General features: G+C 39.9%; 1 protein-coding gene across 1 annotated transcript in view; it reads left to right on the top strand.

Moving 5' to 3' along the window:
* LOC134003441 (carbohydrate sulfotransferase 15-like) overlaps positions 1 to 23881 on the top strand; it is a 35194-nt gene that overhangs the window by 10313 nt on the left and 1000 nt on the right. The window contains exons 2-7 of the mRNA XM_062442647.1: positions 11043 to 11638; positions 13071 to 13410; positions 17201 to 17344; positions 20741 to 20897; positions 21906 to 22062; positions 23280 to 23427. Of these exons, the coding sequence (XP_062298631.1) occupies positions 11198 to 11638; positions 13071 to 13410; positions 17201 to 17344; positions 20741 to 20897; positions 21906 to 22062; positions 23280 to 23427 (1387 nt within the window). The 5' untranslated portion in view covers positions 11043 to 11197. The remainder of the gene's footprint in view (positions 1 to 11042; positions 11639 to 13070; positions 13411 to 17200; positions 17345 to 20740; positions 20898 to 21905; positions 22063 to 23279; positions 23428 to 23881) is intronic.

Here is a 23881-nt window from a genome sequence, read left to right as displayed (position 1 = left end):
AACTACAGGGCTTATTTGAATACAAAATAGACAGTCTGCCACACCACAGGCAGGAGCTGAGATGCAGTAAGCATGGAGTTAAACAACAGATGAATCAAACGTTCTGACTGATTTCTTCATAACCAAAATTTAACTTAATTAAGACTAATTATGGATGTGTCACTCACCAGCTGTTGCCCTTGTTCAACCCGCTGTAGTTTAGTGTAATCAATTAGTGTATTCAAGCATCCTCCATAGAACAAAACTATGAATAGGTTAACAAACAGGTTAATGAACTTTATCACGGCCCCTTTTTAAAACTCCATCCTTCTTGCTTTCATGGTGGCAGACCTGCCAACCACTTTGTCTTAAATGTTTATGTCATGCTCAACACACAGCAAAGTGAGGTTGGATGGTTTGGCCTCATACACGTACAAACACAAATAGCTCTTAATGAGCTTCAGATGGCTCATCGTTTGCCACTGTCAGGCTGGTACTGCTAGCAGTAACATTAGCTTGATTATTCGTTTGATCATTGTCACGCTTGTGTTGAAAGGATGAGCAAGACAATGCTCACAATCTGTGATGATGTGTAAGTAAATATAGTTTTGTTTTAAGGGGGGCACAACCTAAAACGTTTGGCCCAAAATGTATTACAGCACTCAGCACTGATAGACCATTGAGACGGTTTACAATAAATTAGTTGCAGTTTATTTTTTCCTAGCATCAGTTATACGTTTGTTGCATTTTATTTACTCCTCAAGCTTTAATATTCACTATTAACACCTTCTGTTAGGAGAACACATTCGCAGCACTTTGACCTGTTTTTCAAATTTCTCAGCTTTATTGGCTTTCATGATTGTCCCATTGAGTGTTTAGAAAAATACATACTGTATTTATATGTTGCACAGATGTGCCATAAAGGGACATTTTAGTTGTGGTTTACCAACAGTAGTGTGATTTCAGAGTACTGAACAACAGAGTACAGATGTGTTGCACAGATGTCATTAGGCAAAAACATGTGTATGGAAAATTACCATAAATCTAACTACAATATTGGTTTACATGTCAGCAAATAGTTTTGAAAGTCCTACCCACAACACTTTTGCTTCGTTATTTCCCCCCAAGTGGTGCTTTGTGTTCCTCTAACCTCAATACCCGGGTTTCCCCAAATTTTCTGTGATCTGATTTGGACCGGATCTGCTGCACTGTGGGTTCAGAGACATTCCACTGGAAACAGTAAACATTCCCATTGGATTAATTACCAACTTCTTTTCCCCAGGTCTGTCTGCCTCTTTTCCAAATGGAAGATTAACAGTAGATTGAACTTTGGTCTCTATGTAAAAGGCGCCAGCTTGTCAGGTCTCATAAAGAGGAGGCAAGCAGGATTAGGTGTTGGGAAAGAGTTAATCAAATGAAAAGGTGGTCATCTGTAGGAGGAGGCCAGTTTAGGTAAAGGGCCATTGCTTCACTGTTTTCTCCAGTATGCTTGTGTTTTTTCTCAGTTTAATCTGCATAAAAGTCTTGATATTAACCCAAGATTGACACTAGTGTGACTACTTGTGGGATGCTTCATTTTCTAGGAAAACAGCTCTAATGCTGAGTTGCTAATAGTGCTGTATATAAATGTTAGAGGCTGCAGTTTCCACCCACATTAAAACACAAGAGATGGACCTAAAGTTGATGAGAAACTGATTGGCACCTATTTCACAAATCCCAAAAACCCTCTTGAATACTCCTACACAGCGCTGGGCATCCATGAATCAAAGTGATATTTCAAGACTTCACATTCACTTTGCCACTTACAATAAGTTTCCTCTGTCAATCAGCAGTCTCTGCTGTGCCTCTTTTTTGGGGCTTCTTTTATTTCCACCTACATCTCCAATCTGTCAGCAAGACCGATTCATATTTCACAAACAAAGGAAGTGAATCAACATCAAGAGATGACAACATCTGACCACTGACACAGAACACTAGACAAAAGATAAAATGGAGGAAGTGAAATAAAGTCACTGGAAGATCACTGATAGAGAAGAAAGAGCAGCAGGAAAGATGTGGAAAAAAACATGAGGATGTCCCCAGAATTATTTGAATTCATCAGGGTATACATTTTCTAAAGTTATATAATAAGTTACAGGCACATCACATCTAAGTTCATCCTAATAAATTATTCATTGGAAGCTGCTGTGCGAACACAGCACTATTTTGCATATGCCCCTCAAACTTGAAGCTCCTTTTCACTCACACAAGAAATCCCTGATTGTTTATTGTGTTAAAAATGCTACTCACCAAATCAAATTACCATCATTTATTCATATTTGATGTAAAATAGGCTCCCATTCAAGATAAGACACATTTGGTGTGTTTGAATTCAGATTACCTTTCACCTTTCTTTTTATCTCCAACTTATCATATTCAGTCCCAATTTAGCCTCGTTGTATGTGTTCTAAGTAGAGAGAGTGCCCCATTACCATCCATTACCACAATCGGTAATTAAAATGGCAGCCATTGTTTTTTGGCACTTTTTAATGACACCATCATAAGCGCTTATCCACCTCAGAAGGAGTCCTGGCTGTGGGAGGCTGCCTGTGAAATTAAAATAATGAATAAAAGATAAGACAGAGGAAAGTGCTGAACTGGGACTTCGCTTGAGATCCCAGCTGAGCTGCAGTTATGAATCCAGGGCAAAGGCCACGTTTCTTGTCACCCTTCACTACAGTGAAAGTGTCAGAGGGCTGTATTGATAATTTGACCTGGCAGCTCTTGTCAGGTCACGGTCAGGTCCTCTGGTCTCCTGAGGTGGGGGTGCGCTACCTGACTTCCTGGAGATTAGATTCTGATCTTTGGTCAACAGTGTGTGTGATCTGGGGGAATGTGATGGATGTCTTCTCCCTGGATAATATGACGAATGAATCCACTCTGATCCACAGCGATCTTCTCTTTATTGCTTGTGTCACATGGTTGTGATTTACATGACTGGATTGGGTGGAGAAGGAGAAGGAAGTGACTTCTTTGACAGGTCATGGGGCTCCTGCTTGCTCTATTAGCAGAGGGCTTAGTGGTACATTGCAAAGATGTAGCCTTGCAGCAATCCTATAGCCAGATGTTTCTCTTATACTCCAAAGCTATTGTAAGGATTAATTTCACGCTTCAGTAACCCACTTCCATTCTCGCTTCATTTACTCCCACCAATGATGCTTTTTCAAATTGATTTCATTCATTTAAATAGATTTTCCATAGTTAAAACTCATATTTTTCATTTGTATTTAAAAAAACAGAATCAAGCAGCTTTTATTCTGATTAAATTGTGTCAATCAATAATACAAAAGTCTTGGTGAAAATACCATTTGCAGCATGAATACACTGGAGTTTGACTGCTTATGTACTCAGAGAGACTATGGTGCATTATGAGCAGCTCATTTGCATCTTCTCCCCATTTTTCTCTTTGCTTTCCATTACTTGAAGCATTTTCTGAGATATCCTCATCACAAGAGGACCGCATTCACTGTAAATTGTGATCAATATCTTCTTGCAGCAGCAAGAAACATAACTTTTTGCAATCTGCTCTAAAATGAATCAACAGTGCTTTCCACTCCTTAGATATTTTAAACAGATGAGACTTATGCACAGTTTATCGAAAGAGATCATGTCCCTTTAAGATCCCGCTTACAAATTAAAATAACTCCGATACCGGAGGAGGCAGCGTCAGTGTCATCACCAGCTATTCATCAACGGCCCTCTTCGACCAATCATAAGGTTGCTTTGGTGTCACATGACAGACCGAGGCTCATAGCTGTACCACCCTTGCAGTGGCCTCCTGCTGAACTTTAATTATTGTGAGTGGCCTAGTGGAAAAAAAAAGAAAGAAAAAAAATTTCTCCGGCAGACACAGCGATGACACCCCACTTTTTGTTCTTCTTTCTGACAGCACTTCCTGTGTTTTTGGTGGACTTAAACAAAAATCCACATCCAGTCCCTTGGGATTGTTAAGAGTCAGCATCCAGTAAATGCATGTTTACAACACTTCAGCCAGTATTGGCTTTTACAGTAAGATCATCAGTTATTTGTGAATAAAAAGCCATAAGGGAGTCTGCTTGAGTCTGTGGCAGCACTGAAATTCTGCTTACAGTGAACTGAGTCATTATCTGCTCACTCTATTCTTCATTTTTTTGGTGGTTTTGCTTTGGAGCATCTGTAAGTGGTCCTAACAGGGAAATGGCTTGATAATGCTTTGTGGATGGACTGGTTATTAAATGATACACTGTTTCTTCAGTATGACAGCAGATGGTTGAAATCAGTCTGTGAGAGTAGGTCGAGAGTACTCCTGGGCAGCTGCTGCCTACAAGGACTCTGTGGACAGAATGTGCTGTTCTATTCTCAAGGTCTCCCAAGTCTATTCGTCACAGGGTTTTCAGTCCACTCCATCAAACTGTGCTCCTGTTTTATATTCCTCCACACCTTGAATGAAGAGGGCGTACCAAGCTTGCTTTGTCTCTTTTCTCCGGATCTGTGGTGGTGAAGGCAGCAGATTGTTGTTTATGCATTGCACATTCAACTTGTGTTTTTTTCACTACTGTCACTAATAACAGAGTCTAAGTTTCTTTTTTTTACAGAGAGTCTGCAACACTGAAAGTATGTGGATTAGCTTACACACCTGAATCAGAGATAGTCACTTGTGTACACTGTGTTCTGCACCTCATAATGGTAATGGTGTTTATAATGCATACTGTGCTTGTAAGGAGAAAATCTACTATGAATATAGTCATTATCTTTGTTTTATGATGTCTTTATTTGCTTATTCATCATCCAGACTTATTCGATTTTACTCATATTTCATTGTATCTTTGCAGTAATACGGCTTAGGCTGGCTTGAGTTTATCGAGCCACTCTGAGCAAAACTTCATATAGCATTCCACTGTGTCGCTAACACAAGCTCTAATCTGCCTGTTTTCCCTGCAGATAAGTGCAGTTAAAGCTGACATGCTATGTAAACAGCACTGAATAATAAAATATACTATGGCATTTAAGAAGACCACGTTCTTCTAGTCCTCTGAGGACAGACACATATACTGAGGCAAATTATTTTACAGAGTGTCTTTCTTCACCATTTTCCAGAGAGAAAACAAGTAAGAAACTTTAGAGTCCCACTGTAAATTGGTTATTTTTACGCCCAGTAGAAAAAAGGCCTTTTAATCTTCTCTGGCAGCCGGAGATGAAGAAAACTACACATAGGGGTCTGTGAGGATAAACTAAGATATTGTAACAGTTTTCTGTGATATGAAGCAATGTGTTCTTTGTACCCTGAGAGAGACAAAGCTGGCACTCTGCTTTGAATCAAAACAAAAAATGGCATTTCAGGGGCCCATCAGCAGGCCACACAATTAATTTCCTCCATTTTAAATACCAGAGAGCTAAGGAAGTAGGACAGCCTGCTCTGCACTGCACAGACTGCTTCTCCAGCCAGGTATAATACCACTGAGGTTTGAGGAATGAATGATTTAAGGGTCGTTAAGTGTTCTTGCCATTCCTATTGTCTGAATATGATTTGCTGTGGACCACAATTCATGGGTGGTATAGGAAAAATATTACCCAGCAAGTAAAGGCTTTTCTAGTATGTTTGTGTCACTATTTGGCTGTTATTGTCTTCATAATCAATGCTAAAGAAAGCATATTCACTGTAAGAGAAAAGATGTAATTCAACCAGTTTTCAAATTTGCTTTGCAGCAGAGGATGACTTAATATTGGTTAACAATAGATTTTGATTGGTGTTTAGTACAAATAAAGATAATCTGTCCATCTACATTGTGGCTTTTCACACAAATAATCAATCATCCTGTATTGACAGCGATAAATACAAAGCAAAGAACTATTAAGCGACGAAGAAAAGGTACACAAGAGAACAGCAATTAGCTGCCAGTGTTTGAGATCGTTTTTTTCAGAGCTAAGTTGAACATCCAGTAGCAGAATAGGAGGCAGACTTTAAACAAATCTGAATGATTGCCTGTTTCACTGATCTGTCCCCGAATGATAGGGTAGACAGTATGGAGAGGTCTGCCTCTGATGAGTGGCAATTTCATTTGCACCACACAGGGAGGGAACCATCAGCACAGCATGCAGGCCATTACCAGTGATGCCAGTGTCTTTGAAGTTAATTACAATCATTATGAAGTTATCTGTGTGGCTAAAGTGTTTGATCCTTCCAGTCAAACATTTATACTGCAGAATTTTTTACTTTTGGTCCTAATCTTTCCTAGACTTTACAAAAATTGGCCAGACTAAACGCAAATTTAACCCCCATTTTTTTTGGCCCAGACTTGTTTTAGAATCAGGGGGGATTTCTGCCAGATCTGCAGTCCAGTTGTTTGACATTTGACACAGGGGGTATTAAGACCTCCTGTGGCTGACTGTTGATCCATGTGTTGATCCAAATATCCTGGCATGTCAGAAATGTTGTCTGTCTTGCAGTTTGAGAAGTCCTGCCACCTAATTTCCCACATAGCTACTGTTAAAATTTACATTATAGACTGTAGTGAACTTGTTTTATTATTGGAGTAGTATTTTAAATATTGCAGGTAACTGTGGCCTTGACTTAAACTGTGTTGTGGTAGAAATAAAACTGAACTTTGTTGAAAAACAACCCCCCCTCCATTCTCTTTTCTTGCTTTCCATTCAAAGTAATGCTGCCCTTCTTTTGTGTCCACTTTTTGGAGTCACAGACATCTTGTTTGAATAAAACTTCAACATAGCTGCAAATGGTAAAAATTGCTCAGGTGTTTACATTACATCATGTGTGAGCATAAAGTGTCCTTTCCACTAAATCAGGTGATGCAAAAATAAATGTGGCAACATCTATCGTCAGTGTCATGGACCAAGCGGTCAAAGCACACGTAACCACAGCTTTAACTTTCAAAACTGGGTCTTCTTTTCCCAAAAAGATTCAACAAACACAAATAAATGGAGGTAACTGACTAACTGGAGTTATAGGGTCCCTAAAAAGAGGTCAACAGAACACTCACAACTGAAAAAAAAAAAAAAAAAAAAATAAGATGTTGACTCAACAGACTTAACAGAGTAAAGGGAATGAAGGAAGTATACTGGGTGATATAACACACACAAACACAAGATAGAAAGGAATTAATATAACTAAATTAAACAAACTAGTAATTTGACAAAACATTGTAAAAGAAATGTGCACTAAAAGGTGCTAATATACAACATTCTAAACCAAACACACTGTGATTATGTTTTATGTCATTTAAGTGACTGCGTATTAAAGTACCTGAACATGTGGGCATGATGTGGTTGACTGTGTGAAACCCTAAACTGTCACTTGTGTGGCTTCACAGCCTGCAATGAAACATTCAAAGTGCCATTTTTTCTGCTGTGGATTTAGCGGTTTGTCAGGTGAAACGGTGCATGATGCAAACTTTGTCCCCCCTCCCCCCAAACTATATTTCTTTTCAATGTAAGCTATTTCATCATGTTTGATGGACAGGAGCCACATATTTTCCTTATGAATAGAGCAGATCTGTCAAACTGCCAATCACCCACTGCTACTGTTAGCTGACTGATTGATTTAGATGTGAATTCCCTTGAGAGTAACATACTCTCGTCTATGACAGTCCCTTTTTCCTCTTTTTCTCTTCTGGTCTCTCTATCTTTCTGCTCTCTTTTTACCTCTCTCTCCATCTTTAACTTTCATGCCCTCGTCTTACTTTCCCCTATCTTAAATAGCCTAAAACACCCCATTGACTTCAGCCTTGATGAAGGACACAGGCAGTCAATAAGAGCTAATGACATGACGCCTGCAGATGAGTGCATATGGTCATCAATAGCAAACAGTTGGCTTGTTACTGAAGTATAATTATGAAAATGTCATGCCACTCTGAGTGCTGGGCCTTCTAACCTGCAGTAATTACATTTTTGCTGAAAGCACATGTCTTCATCTTACTGGAAAATTGGAAAACTGGAAAATTTGAGAATGTGTTAAAATTCAATCACAGACTATTTAAATAAAACACAAAGTGAAAGAGTAAACTTGTTCTGGTGAACTTTTGGGCGAGACATACGCCTATACACTGTCTGCATGTGTGGGCAAACTTTAATTGAAGTAGCTACAGTAATTTAAAATTCATTACTTTCACTTATATGTGGGTTTTTTTTGTTTGTTATTTTTGAAGTGATACAAATAATCCTGCTGCAAAAGATAAGTTCATTTTCTGGCTAAAAGGAAAAACATTAATATCTGAGTGTTATTTCAGCTTCATGCAGTGAACCTTCAGTGCTCTTTTTCATTGACTGAAGTTGCAGTTAGACAAACTTTTTGAGGGCTGGAAATCTGTCTTTTCAGAGCGGGCTCGTTATTTCTCTACCTGTCTCCTGGAGAGATGGGGACTGTTGCGGTGGGGTGATGCTGAGGGCCCAGCTGGGGGTAAATGACATTGCTTGAGCGGGGAGGCAAACACTCTCCAGACGTCCTCTTATCAGCTCTGCCTCAAGCTCTACAGATACAGAGCTGTGCAAAGGGAGTGGGCGATGAGCGGCGGTGGGGGGGCATACAATATCAGCAGCCGCGAGGAGGAGCGATGACTCACTTCCATAGTGCCCTTATCTTATGATGCATGTGAGCAGGACCAGGTTGCAGGTATAATATACGTCAACCACATGGCCATATCTGCACAGTTTCAAGTGTGAAGGTGTGAAACAATACCTAAGGCTTCAGCCATATTCCTGAACATCCCATTCACCCTTTGAAAAGTGTCCTAGACCATCGGCTATGTTGGCTTTCTGTCATTATGCTGGATTGTATTCACTGCCAAATTGTTGGCTCAGCTCCAGATGGGTCAATGACATATAAGGATTTTCAACAACTCACTTTTAAATAATAAAAACAAGCATATCTAATGCAGTAGTTCAAACATTCAGAATGTTGTGTACCTGACAATTCATATTACAATTTGAAAGTGATTTTAGTGGGGGTTTTCAAGCTTAATTGGCACTGGTCTGAAAAAAAAGTCATTTGGTGCGACCATGATTCATCTTGAAATGTCTTATATAAATAAAAGACCATCATTTACAAATATTTTTAAAAAATGCAAATACTTTGTTTCCAAACACTTTATATTACTGAAAACTTGTAAAAAAAGATGTGAAGCGGGTTAAGTAAATTAATTTATTTCAAGATGAATCGTGGTCGCACCACATGACTCTTTTTAAAGGCCAGTGCCAATTAATTTTGAAAAACCCACTAAAATCACTTAATTTCAAATGTATAATATGGAGCTTCAGGTACACAACATTCTGAATGTTTGAACTACTGCATTAGATATGTTTGTTTTTATTATTCTACAATTGAGTTGTTCTAAATCCTTATACGTCATTGACCCAGATACAAAAAATGCCTCAAAGATAAAACTAGACATTGCTGCCGAAGGAGCATTATCATTAAACATCCCCCATTCTTTTACCCTTTAGACATTGGCCATCCTTTTATCTGTGGGGGACTGTTGATCCATGTGACTTCACAGTGAGGAATACCATTTTCTGATAATATAATCCCTTTTCTGGACCAGACCGGGTGTCTCTTATATTCGTAACCCTGACACACAGCCTCATAGTTTCTAGGCTGAATGCATCCCTCATCCTTATCGCTTTCTCCATATTGTGACTCCGATGCACAGGAAGGATGGAAGGAAGGACTGTGAGGTGAAGAGGGATGCTGTGCTGTCTGATTAAAACAGGATATCTAAGAGGAAATCAGTGAAATTAGTTTAACCCTGCATAACTTAATTATTACTCAGTGTAAGGGACCAAGCAGTGAAGCAATAAGGAGACAGGAGTATAGGATAGGAAAAAAAAAAGTTTTTATTTACCCAAAATTGCGAAAACTTTTACAAAACCAAGAACTTAATCTCTAGGCCTATAAAAGAGGTCAACAAAAGATAACTATACTCAATATAACAACAAAGAAACTGAGACAATAATTGAACAGAACTGACCCGACATAATGACATGAAGGAAAACATATGGGACTTGGCCAAACCAAATAACATACAAGGGGTAAAAAAAATGGATGCTGACTACAACTAAATACAAGACAAACTAACTAACTAAACCTAAATCCCCCCTTCTGACCTAACAGCGCATGACGCATAACCCTACATTGTTAAAATGTTCACCTCACTTAAACAATGTAAGGCTCAAAGTAAATAAACTAATTCCAAATCAAACAAGCTGCGTAGTGTCAATTGTTTGGTGTGGTTGTCAGCAAATGAAATTAACCTGTGTAGATAAGCAAACTAAAGTGGACAGTGAGTTGGGTGGATATTGCCATGTGTGGCCATTGACTCATTCTATTCTCAGTGGCATTTCACCTAAGTAACCAATATTCAGAGCAGACAGATTTCCTTTGCAGTTTCCCTCTACTATCAATTTATATTTCTCTGTACAGCCCGAGGTTAACCTGCTTCAACTGCAGAAACACAGAGTTTTAAGCAGAATTCCCTACAGCTTTATATTGTTTGAATGCTTTCACAAAGTAGTATTACTTCCCTTCATTTTCTGAGACTAAGGGATGTGATGAAATGCTTTTGAGGTATAAAATGCGCATTGAAACTAAAATGGAAAGAATTTCAATCATTGCTTTTGTGGTAACTTGGTTCCCAAATGCAAGTCAGCACTTCAACAGGAAATGACTATCAGCCATTCAACCCTATTTGTCGTCACAGTGTTACAGTGCAACTTCCGGGCAATGAGACATCTCTTGCAGTGACTTTAAATGTTATGCAGGGAACCTCAGCTCCACAGAAAAGCGTGGGTGGTGACAAAGGCAATGTTCAGACTGCACTGACTTTCTTGGCTCATGTGTGACTCAGATGTGTTTGTTAAATATAAGTGTTAACAGTATGAATCACACAGAATCTGATCTATTCAATTCTGAAGAGTTAATTCAAATATTTATGTGGTTTTGGAAGTTGCTACATTAGCTCGAACATTAAGACACTGAGCCATTGTTGACAGCTGGTCATCTTCCTCTTACTTTACTGTCTTTTTCTTCTAACCAGGCAGGCATCAGTGGATGACGTGGGCTGTTCACCACCACCCATCATGGATATCAGCAGTCAGCCATTCTCCCATCTCAAAACCTCCGGTCTGGCTGGCTCCCGCTCCATTACACCTCCCTGTGTGTGAGCTGTGACACTTGCTGGCCGTGGATACCATGACACAAATGGACTACAAATACAGCCTACTGGGCTCCTCGGTGGACGACTACCGAAAGAGGCCGCTGCTTCTGCAGGTGGACGACACACCCATGAACCTGTTTGCAGTCCTGGAGGTGAAACGCGACCTGCCGAGGAGGTGGAGCACTCTGGGGTGCTTCCGCAAGATCCGGCTCTACAGCTTCCTGTTCGGCCTGGCTGTCATGTTCCTCATCATGGCCTCATACATTTTGACGGGGGACAAGAAGGGCCTTCTCCTCACTCCTTCCCCCTACCATTTCAGCAGCCTGGTCAGTCCCGGACCCTTTGCCTTCAACCTCTCATCAGTCAAGGACTACGCACATATCAAACTGGTGGTCAAGTCCATCACTTCCAAGGTGGAGTTTCGCAGCAGTCGACAGCTCCCAGAGCTCAAGGCGCTGGTTAACAGTGAGCCACATGTGAGTACCCAAAACATAAATCTGTCTTATCACTTATTTAATGTGTTCAAAGGAATCTTCTTTTGGATGCAAATTATTTCAAAACGTTTTTTTTTAAATCTGACTTAATACCATAATAAATACCTGTTTTAAAGTGATAATGTTATCTCTCTATTTTAATCATACTACAAACGTGGGCCAGCATGATATTGATCTCTCTTTTAATTGACAGTCACAATGTGTCTTGAAGCCTAATTAAATTCTAAGTGAAAAGGTAATTCAAATCAGTATTCGAGCCTACTGCTGTCTACATAGGGTTCAATACAGCTACTCCTGTGCTATTCCCCACTGGCTGAAGTTTCTAATTTAATTTCTAAAAAGATAAAACTGCTGAAAACCTTGTATAACACTTCATGTCACACAAGATAATTGCATACGTCTCTTCCAAATTTTTTCAGGGGGGATTTAAAGCTAAAAGTCATCCCACAGTCTTCCAACGCATTGGTTCTGTCGCTTCCTCACAGTGTCCGTCTCACCTCAAAGCCTGGTTCAATTAATTGTTATCCTAATGATAATGGCTTTTGCCAGAGCTACTTGCAACATAACTAATTTATTATTGAACAAGCTAATGAATAGGAGAGTAGGGCTGCAGGACAATCAATACCACATCTGTGGATGGATCCGGCATTAATTGTCCTTAAAGAAGCTGTGCATCACAGGCAGGGAGTTAGTTGTAGTAACATGGGTCTTTGTTTTGTCTGATCACCAAAAAACAGTTTGAAATGTGACGAGGCTTGAGAAAGAGACTGCAATGGAAATGTGTCTACACCTGAGGATGAATCATCTTTACCCCCCGAGCAGACTGCATGTCTGTTCATGTACATTACAGTCATAAAGTACTAGGAAAGATGTGCTTTTTATTGGGCTGGTTTTGATCTAGGTCAGACAAAATATTAAATATGATGACTTTATTTAATTTTAAGTAAACTTGTCTAATCACTTTCTGTCTCCTAAAAAATATCAAATTAAATCTTACAAGTTCTTTAAAGTTTTTTGGGCCAACACCAAAAACAAATTGATAATTTCTAAGTACCGTCTGTCTGTGCTGTCTGTTCATGTTTATGTGCACTCACTTGTGTCGATGTGTCCGTGCATCTAAAGCCAATTTACTGCATATCTGCCTCTCCAGAGACTGTATCCTCCTGCACAAACTTGTCATGAGTGTTGGATCCCACAGATGGTGTTTGCCTACACCTACCAAAACAGTGGCTCTCATACAAAAAAAGTTTTTAATTGTTGACTGTATCAGAGAAATTCCTTGAATGTATTTATCTTTCATCATGCAGACTTAGCAATGGAAATCCCAAGAGTTTACATAAGGCTTAGTTTAAAATGTTTGTATATATCTGGGAAGTACGGTGACTCAGCAGCCTATTTTTTTGCCCTTTTACAGATGTTTTCGGTTATCCCTCGCAAATTCCTGCCTGGTGTCAAGAATCCCTGCTGGTACGAGGAATACACTGGGAATATCACTTCAGACCCATACAGGACAAATTTGTACGCGCGCTATTCCAGGCGCTTCCGGACCGTGTTTCAACACTTGAGGAACACTTTCCGAAAACACTTGTTTCACCGTGGCGGTAAACTCTACCGTGTACGGTGCCTCCCTTATTTCTATATCATTGGCCAACCAAAGTGTGGCACAACAGACCTGTATGACAGACTGAGACTGCACCCAGACGTCAAGTTTACCACTTTCAAAGAGCCACACTGGTGGACCCGCAAGAGATTTGGTGAGTAAAGAAAACGATAATTTGCCATGGTAGAGGCCTCCAGGCTGGTACACAATAATGAGGGCCTGAGAGTATTAAGAGTGTGAAATGTGACTCTCTACTGTAAATCATTTTGGCAGAGCCATACCTCATGGGGCTTCAGAAAAGCAATCAGTGACAGAAATTTGAAGGGGTCTCACCCTCAAAGGCAGGCATGTCTGTTTCATGAGTGTAATTAAATGTATTCTCTGTTGTTATTGTCGTCATATTGTTAGGATGTGTGAATTGGGAAAATGAAATTCCATCATTTCTATACATTTCAGTGGTACAGTAATTGGGCGGGGGCCATCTTTGGGTATTGACTGACAACTTTACACTCTGTCAAACTGAGATTTTCTACAATAACTGCAATTGTCTTATTTTTTTTCTTCTTTAAAAAAAAAAACAAGCCTAGCTGGATGTGAGCCCTGAATGTGACATGAATTAAGTCTCTCTGATGCACGCAGTTCAATCTCCCAATGCAATTAACCGAGAAATGAATATTCAAGACCCATCTTGTGCTGTGCATGTGAATGAACTTAAACTGTTTATTTTCTAACTGAGTGTTGTTAGCCTCACATTTACAGCTCTAATGGTGTATTTACAATCTTTACTGCTGCCTCATTCACCATTATGACTGCTAATTGTCTTTCTTCTTTTTTCCTCCCCCTTGTGCTTTTTTACACTACCATCAGCCTCCTGCCAGTGAAACATCCCCATCTTGATACATAGATACAGAGCTCAAGCAGTGATGGTGCTCATTAATGGCTCAACTAGGACTATACACAGAAGAATCTAGACTCACAGGATTTCACTATCATCTGTGACATAGATTGTTCTGTCTGGTAGAAACCACTTGAAAAGAACACAGAAAATGCAACATCTGAAACCTCCTCACACGCTTTGAACCCACTTGTGTGGGTGCACTGTTTCCTGCTCTTGTTTAGCAAACCTGATGTTGCACTCCTTTTTTAAACATCTTCCCACCATGAACTTTGCTTCCTTAAGCTCCTTCTCTAGTTCTTGCTTTATTGTAAAGCTGTCTAGTTGCTCTGCCTTCACACACCATGGATTTTATACTCATTTAAAGGAATAACAGAACAATCATTAAATTGGATAGATATTATTTCATTATATGGAGGAGCTGTTGCATATTTTACAAACTCTTAGGGGCATATTTCAAGCTGCCTTTTTCTCTGTAGTTTTAGGAAATATTTGCCAATTTAGCTGTTTAATGTTATCTGTTAATCACTGACTTGTTTCAGTTCAAATTTGTTAGACACACACAGCCTAAACCCACAATCCTAGTTAACGCCGTGGGCTTTTGTGAAGTTTGAACAGGTGGTAATATGTTATTTACTCAAACAAAGAGATAAACCCTCAGACTGTGCGCCGAGAGGTAAGAGCCGCTTCACAGCAGGCATCTGGCCGTATGGCGTTCTGTTGCCTGAATGTGTGGTTGCCAACGTGCGTCTGTTTCTCAGTGTGCATCTGTGATGTTAAAAGAACCACCACACCACCACAGATGGGTTTAAAACTCATGCGAGATCTGGGAGTGGGACTGTAGAACCCTCTGAATTAAACAAATCCAACCCTTACTTAACTTGCAGATGCTTTGTTGCATTCCTGGTTTGGTTCAATTTGACAAAAAAGCATCTTCAGTCTGTTCTTCCTGTAGATGTGAAAAATGATTTTGATTATTGTAAGCAGTGGCTAGCAGTAACAGTTCTAAGTAGGCTAGTTTCTAAATTTGTCTTATGTTTTGCAGCCAAAAAGAGGCAAATCCCCAATACTTATATGCTTATTTGTTTTCTTTTATACTTGAAACAGCCATTAAGACTGATGAATAATGTAGAATCTTCAGCAGCTCAAGAGGCAGGCATCCGGAGTGTGAGCCAGTGTGTGTGATTGTCACTTATGTGTGTCTTCATTTGTGAGGAAGTATGGGAGGAAGGAAAAAAAGAGTGAAGACCAGCAGTTAAACTGTCGGGCACCAATCTGCTTCTCGACTGATGGGTCTGTTCAAAGTCAGCTCTGATTATGAAATCGAAAGCAGATCAGATAATGACTTAATACTGAGTTGAAAGACATGCACATACAGCATTTAGATAATCTCATAATTATCCTTTAAGAACAGCAGCTGCACTATCACACCAGTGCAGCATGAGGACTCAATTTTCATGGTGATTTTTCACTGTGGAGCACTATTCTTCTGCTCAGCGATGACTGATGCATACATTTTGTTTTGCCACAAGCTATCTGTCTAAAAATGACTTCATAATTTTAATAATTGCACCTGAGGTTTTGGCATAATACTTGTTTAGGTTGCTACATACAGTATTTGGCCACATTTTCTGAAATGTTCATCCAAATTCAAACCAGAGATATTAAAAGAGGCTTAACTGTTGCAATCAAAGCAATCCTTTTGAAGTTCATCCAGTTGTTGACTATGCCCTTAATCCTCCTTAGACTCATAAAACCTAATTGGTGGATTGATCAATCTGCATGCAATACTTTTTTTTTAATGTGTAGTATTTGGTTTAAGTTGATAATTATGTGAGCCTCATAAAGCTGTGGATGTGGATGAGTTGTTTTCCTTAATTTGTATGCCTCATGCTCATGTTTTCTGCAACTTGTGATGTTGCGTAGCAGCAAATGCTGCTGTAGCCTAAGGACATAGGTCCCTTCTCTGTTATTGTCCCCCTTAGGTCCCTATTCTTTTTTATCTTTGTGGCCATTCTCCTTAGTTATTCTATATTCCTTCTAGTGTTGTACTTAGGGCTGTGCACTGGTAATCAGCACTTTTCTCTTAAGACATCCTTTGAGAACACTCTGAATTCAAATGGTCTTGTTTTGTATTAATTTCATCCCCCTGGAGGTTCCACTCAGCCGATGCGGTGAAAAGGTGATTTGAAGCGAGCTGTGCCACATAACTTTCTTAAGAGGAGAGCAGTTTGAATCTTAATCAGATTTGTCTGCCATATACATTACCCATCAGGAAACAGAGACTATTTAGAAATTGTGTGACGCTTCATTCATATCAAAAGGCAAGGGGATAAAAAAACAAAAAACCCTGAAGCGAGACATGCCAGCACCTCGAACGAGTTTGACAGTTCTGGATGAATAATGATGCAGGCTGGGTGTTTGGAGAGTTTACTAGAGTTTTTTAATCATGTTTTCCTGCTAACTAGAGAAAGGTGTTTTTCTGTGACACCATCAAAGCATTACTAGAAGTAACAGACGCCCGAGCTACCTCATTATCCCTATACTGCATGGATACTCCTAAATCCTACACTGAATCTCCACAATTACCTTGTAAATTGCAATTATGCTGTAGACCACAGCAGCTCAGATGGAAAACACATTCTGCATTCAAAGCACTACCATGACATCGACCCTTAACTGGAAACACTGACAACTGAATGGGGACAGTTTTCCCTGTTGAATTTGGACTGGATCTGAACTTGGAATTTAATAGGTCACCCTGCAGTTAAGACAAAACAGAAGCTCAAAATGACCTCCTTTAGTGTGATCACAAACACATGGAGGGGAGGGAGCAGGCAGGGATGAAAACAGGATGAATTTCTTGATGGATACACACCCATCTAGTGGCTGCAGATTCCCACCCTCTTTTGTTTATAGCTTTTTTAAGAGAAACACACAGTGTTAGTCATTCTCCATTTTGAATAAAATATAAGATGTGGTAGCCCAGAGACAGAAACAGACCCCAAGAAGTGTATCTACAATACCTTCCTTCTTTTTCCTCCACCAGGTATCATCCGTCTGAGTGAGGGCTTCCATGATCGCTATCCAGTGGAGGACTACTTGGACTTGTTTGATCAGGCTGCTTACCAAATTCAAGGCAACCTTACAGCAAATGCCAGTGGAACCCCCAGCCAACCAGACATCATCATAGGTAAGCCAAATGGCTGTCAGTTCACATTTGTGGAAAATAAAGTGCATTGAGTCCAACTTACTGTGTAGACTCCTCATATGTACTTTTCCTTCTGATCAGTAATGGTCAGTGAAGAAGCTTAAAGTAATACATCACTGACTTTAAAAGCAGCTGAAAGTCATTCAAAGGAACCTATTATTTATTAAATGTTTTGGTAGATTTTTTTTGAATGATTTGGTGGGATCTTCAGAAGTTCTGGTAGAGCTACCAGCACGATTCGAATTGACAGAGGACGGGAAGCGATACCACAACTGTTCTTTAAAAAACTTGCAAAAATGATTCCCCTTTTCCATCCCTTGTGTTAAGGGCTCTGCTTTTTACATTTTTAAATCGTGACATTAAAGGTCTGTCCACGTATTTTGCTGCATTTTTTTTTTTTTTACTGGCTAACTGCAGAATGGTTGTAACAGAAAGTTCCTGGCTTGAGAGACTAACTTTTCCTGGGAGGTTAGTGGAAGATGTGTGCTTGGCAGTGGTGATCCCATTGGTATTTTTCATCTCTGTCACCAAGGATTTAATATAGAGTACTCCAAATCTGATGCCAACAATCCTGTAAAAGACGTTTAAGAAACTTACCAGTTCCCAAAAGATGGATTCCTAGTTGTGTGTTAAGAGGTTTTGTCCAAAGCAATATACAAATGAGGAGCACATAGTCACTGTAGGCTATGACATAAATAGATATGTCCCTACTGAAAAATATGACATTTGATCTATAGACATACAACTTTGAGAACTAAAGAACTGTCAGCTTTAGCTGTTTCTGTTTTTTCTTACAAGTTGTGATGCCAGTGACGATTATTACAAATTGAAGAAAGGCTCAGTTGTCTTTTCAGTAAAAGACATCTAGCAAGGACATCTTTCGCTATCTGCAATCAATGTAAAGTAAACATGTCAACTGCAAGGCAATAGTCTTCTGCCCAGTTATGACACAAAATAAACCTTTAACATTGTTGCTCCTAATTACAAACTGAATGAAAGGATGAAAACACAGTTACTGTGGAGGATTTAATTAGTGTGAAGATCATGGACAGCATTCATCATGTGTTGCATTGATGTTATCAACAGGTGAAATCAAACTGAACAAAATCAAAAACATAAGCCTTACAGAGACGGCAATGCCTCTTGCATTAAGTATGAATCCAGCTCAACCCTGACCTTCCCCCAACCCCGGTCCACACTACGAAAGCCAAGCAAAGGATTACATGAAACTCAGTGAACCTTGGAGTGCCACATTATTACAGGAAGTTGCTTATTAGCATTTGTCTGTTCCAATGAAGCACTACCAATGTATTACAGAATGCTTATCTGAAGAGTTACACGTTAAATATAAGCCAAAACCACCAGATACAAACGATAACACATAGAACACTCTATAACCTTGATAATGAGATTTCTCAGCAGTTTTATTTCCACAAACATTTCCTGTTGTGTAATCTCTGCCTTCCGGTGTGGTCAGGATGACATGTCAGAGGACAGGTTTAGCTTTCCTCCATCTGTTGTATCATATTAGTTACCCAGGTCATATATCAGTACTATGATCTGTGTGTGGAACGTGGACTGACATTACCCTGTGCCCCTGTCAGGCTGCAGCCAATAGCATTTGGCTCAGGGTGACCTGACACTTGTCTGGAACTTTACTTGTAATCTTGCCTCCAATATTACAAAGCTGCTATTAAAGCAGCAGGTAGTGAGGCTGAAACATGGGGCTGCTCTGTAGCAGCCGCTCTCACTACAGCGAGTGATGGTGATGTTTTAAGAGAGCCGGTGACTCAGTCCTATGGAGAAGCTCTAACAGCTTAATAATACTAGACTTCCTTCTGCTTCACTTAACCACTTCACTGAAGTGCTGTAGAAAGGAATCATTGTTTTTTTGTGTCAGGACAGCAATAATATCCGCAGCGGGGTGGAGAAGTCTTACAAACCTCCTTCCTCTATCTGCATATCCTGCTCCCAGTCCCCCTGCTTCCATCTGTCTCTGTCTTTTCCCGTCGTCCAAACACGATCTCAAAGAACTGCTCAGCTGCAAAGAAGAACTGATTTAAGTTTTCAACAATAGCCTTTTCACACTGGACTGAGTTGGTGCATTGAGCGAAGCTTAGCATGCTGCCCTGTTTTGTTTCCCTCTTTAAATAAATAATCCTTCTAAGGGGGGGAGTGTGCCAAAGCCCTGCTCAGTATTCACACCATGCCCTGGGAGAGCCCAGCAAGGTGCAGGCCTGTGGCCAGGATCTTGGGCTTCTGACTCTTCTCTACTGCCGGCCAACACCAAGCCGCTGTGAAACACCAGAAGCACGCTGGTCAGGCTCCACAATTTGTTTGCCCTATTATGGCCTCTCCCCGTGCAGCAAAATAAGCTCTTTAATTGACATCGAGACCTTTAAATAGACTTGATCACAGTGTGTATCATTTTAGGCATAACAGCATTAGCAGCGATCCTGTTTCACTCTAACCATTGTCATCATAGAATATAGGCCCTGCCTCTCCTCATCATTCTGGGGAAGGGAGGCAGATAAGGCCCGTGTTGTGTTGCCTCCAAATACATCACAGTTTCACTTCAAAGATAAGAGGATAATGAAGGCACAGACAGCCTTATGAATCCTGGATATCATTTCTCAGCACAGCCTGATAAAGTTTCTGCTTTTGAATGGTTTGAGAAACAACCTCCTCTGACTTGCTATGAGCACCGGTGACGTCATTGTGTGGAGTGCACTCATTCTGCAATTTTGCTCACAGCTGGATAAATAATTATTGTTGGGTTTTTTTGTTTGTGTACTTGCTTAAGAATCTTTAATGTCATTGACTTGTTACGTGTGTTGATGAGATGCTGTGTCTGTTGTAAACAAGTTGAAACATGCTTCCACATATTTGAGTATTAGGTTTTTTTTTTTTTAAAGAAACAAATCAGGGAGTGTATGTGTTGACATAACCCTTCATTTACTTCTTTGCTAGCAGGAATGTGGCGCAATTAATTTCTGTTTATTCCGCTCATTTCTCTTGTGTGCTCAGTCATGGGCAACTATATGACTCTAACCCCTAACCCTAACCCACATCACAACCAAATGGTTTCTTCAGTTCCATTCCTCAGTTGTTTTTGATGCACAGGGATGTAAAAAATAAACAAATAAAGAAATAGGTTGTTCCAAGCTGCTGTTGTTAAAAAAATCTGACTTTTTTTTTTCTATTTAAAAAACATCAGTGAAAACCAGAAAAAAACAATGCGTTCATGTTCAACGCCAGAGTGTGAGAGCATCACTTTAAACTGCATCCTTATTTTCTCTCTTCGTGATGACATAGTTGTATGTGTTTGATGCTGTGTGTGAATGCTTCTATTTGAACTATTGCGGGTGTATTTTGCAGGAGAAGCCAGCGCGTCCACCATGTGGGACAACAACGCCTGGGTGTACTTCTATGAAAACAATACACAGGAAGAGCCTCCTTTCCTTATCCAGGACTTCATCCACGCCCTGCAGCCCGATGCCCGCTTCATCATCATGCTCAGGGACCCAGTGGAAAGGTGGGAGTGATCTCTGTGTGGGATTTTGCTGCCTCCAACAGTACTACATGTTTGCACTAAAATGCCAGCAACGATGCAGGACAGTTCTGACGCTCACACTGCAATCTTTGTGTCTCCGTCATGAGTGTTTACACTGCAGATATAGACAGATACTTTCCCCGTTTATAGGAAACAAATACCGGTTGTAACAGATTTGTTGCCTTTTACTTAGTCGGGCTGTCACATAAGTTTCATTATGACGCCTTTATCAGACGCATCGAGCTTACTGCTGAATGCTTGCCTGCGAGGCATTCTGTTTTAACTGGAATTACTTTATGCTGTTAACGTTGATTTTTAATACAGAGAATGTCTGAATATGCTCTCTATAAATGCTTTTGTCTGTCAGATCACAGCCTGTGCAACCTTTCCCAAAAGCAATTCTAGGGAAAATGAATTGGATGCTCATTTAGATTAACATTGCCATTTTTATTATGTGAGACTTGTTTACAACCTTAGCATCTCCTTGGTACAGGTGCTGTCTATCATCTTAAACTGAATTATAATAGAGCATCTAAATGGCTCATGTTTCTCCAACATTCCTTTTGTATACAGACTAACATGAATTGGATAATAGTTTAGCACTGGACTTATTATATTAGGAATGAGACAGATTCACTGAATCATCAGAACAATATATAAGGCTCAATATTTTCAGAATACGGGATAGTGTAGCCTATAGTTTTGAATTGTATAGCAACTTTGCATCTTTAGCAGCTCACTTGCACTTTCTCTTCACTTTATTCTACTGGAGGTGTTTTCTAGGCAAGTGCAACCATGTTTACTGTAGTAATCAATGTATGTGTTTTTGCTGCAGGAAAGACAAAATATGATTTAAATCCTGCCTCTAAAAAATATATCTATAAGAAGCAAAAATGAATAAGCCTTACAGCCTCTGTGTCCAACAAAAGTGAAATGTCATGGTGTGTCAGGTTTAAATTTGTTTACGGACCATCTCTGTTGTCCCTGCAGGCTCTACTCTGACTACCTTTACTTTGGTATTGCCAATAAGTCTGCAGAGGATTTCCACGAGAAGGTGTCAGAGTCGCTGCAGTTATTCGAGGGGTGCCTTACGGAGTACACAATGCGCTCTTGTGTGTACAACACCACTGTCAACAATGCCATGCCGGTGAGTGAGCCTCCTTCCCCACTTTTGTCTTGCAGCCCTGCAGAAAGTTGGCACTTAGCGACCAGCGTATTAGCTGGTGGCAAGAAAGAAATAGAAAAGGAGTGAGAAAGGCAGATGGAGTGAAATCCGCACTTCATTAGCACATGGTAAAGCTTGCAGGACAGACTTTATGAAAGGGATTGGCACTGCTGTCAAAAGAACAAGCTTTGCAGTGTTGTGAACTTCCTTCTTACTCACAAAAAAGACCAAGTCTTAGTATCAGGCAGTGCAGGGCCCCAGTGTTTGGGCCCCTGGCCAGCCTTTCCCACAGTGCCCAGGGGTAGACAGGCTGAGAGGAGGAGGAGGAGACTGGCCCATCCTCTTTTGGCTCCCCCTCTCCAGGCTGCCTTGTATTCAGAGGTCCTCCACTCCAACTGCCACTGACGAGCTTTATGGCCCTCTGAGAGCATGCTCACTCGCTGCCGCTGGCCTAATTGTCCATCCGCTTATATCTCCTCAGAGTTATTAGACCATGTGAAAAGCATTACAGCTGCCCTCACATTGGTCTCTCATGTCTGTGTCTCTATGATAAAAGTTTCAGAGCTCAGGATGGAGTCTGTGGAGAAAATACGAATAAACACCATCTTGAGTGCACAATTAGGTTTCACTGTACCAAATTGATTTAACAAAAGGAAGAGTTGCTCGCCTGGATTGTAATCATTTATTGCGACAGGCCTTTCAGTCTTCTGTTTACGCCTACAGTTCTGCAATGACCCCACATGGGAATCTAAAAATCCATTTCCATCCAACAATTAGGCTACCTACAAATGCTCTGGCGAAATCTTCATTTTTCAGCTGCAACTAATAATAGTTTTTTTAATAAATACTGTAATCATTATATAAAATGTCAAAAAATAGTGAAAAATGCTCTCAAAAATTCTTAGAGGTGAAGGGCAACATTTTCATATTGCCACATCCAGCTTAACAAGCAGAATTAACTGATTAGCAAAATTGTAGTCCATTGGCTAGTCGTGTCAACACTATTCATTTTGTGGTATGAAATTGAAAAATGTAGAGACAAACATGGTCAGAAAGCAGAAAACAACATCATGCTGAGGTCCAAAATGAGTATCTGACCCACTGGCAGGAGGTGATGTAAGTCTGTGATTGCAGGGGAAACTCTATCGAGGAAGTTTCTTCAGTTTTCTAACATTGATTTTCCTGTTTTGTTTCCACAGGTCAGATTGCAGGTTGGCCTGTACATTGTGTACTTGATGGACTGGCTGACTGTCTTCAGCAGGGAACAGATTCTGGTCTTGAGGTTGGAAGACCATGCCTCTAATAGGAAATATACAATGCACAAAGTCTTTGATTTCCTTAACCTGGGTGAGTGAGCCTTGTCTGTAGTCAATCCTTCTGTGAACTCTGATTAATACTTCTGCTAGTCATTATCACATTAATTGCCAGATAATTTGATATTTGAAAAGAAAAAAAACAACTCTTTTTCCAGTTTATTAAAATAAAAATATTTTCTGGTTTCTTTAGTCTGCTGTGATAATAAAATCAATATTTTTGGGTTGTGGACTGTTGGATGGGACAAAGCAAGACATCTTAGGTTGCATTTTGAGCTGTGGGTGATGAACATTTTTCACTATTAAAAATGTAATCAAGAAAATAATCAACAGATGAATCGATGATGAAAATAATCACTACTTGCAGCCCTAGATTAATATGACAATTATTTTTTCAATTTATCATTTATGCTTTAATTGGTTTAAAATAAATTGGAAAAGAAGTGAAAAATGCCTGTTAAAATGTCCTAAGCTCAAGGTGACTTCTT

This window comes from Scomber scombrus, chromosome 21 (genome assembly GCF_963691925.1).
Source record: "Scomber scombrus chromosome 21, fScoSco1.1, whole genome shotgun sequence".
NCBI classification, from domain to species: domain Eukaryota; kingdom Metazoa; phylum Chordata; class Actinopteri; order Scombriformes; family Scombridae; genus Scomber; species Scomber scombrus.
Note: the sequence above shows the minus strand (reverse complement) of the source record. Positions and strands in the feature narration are given on the sequence as shown.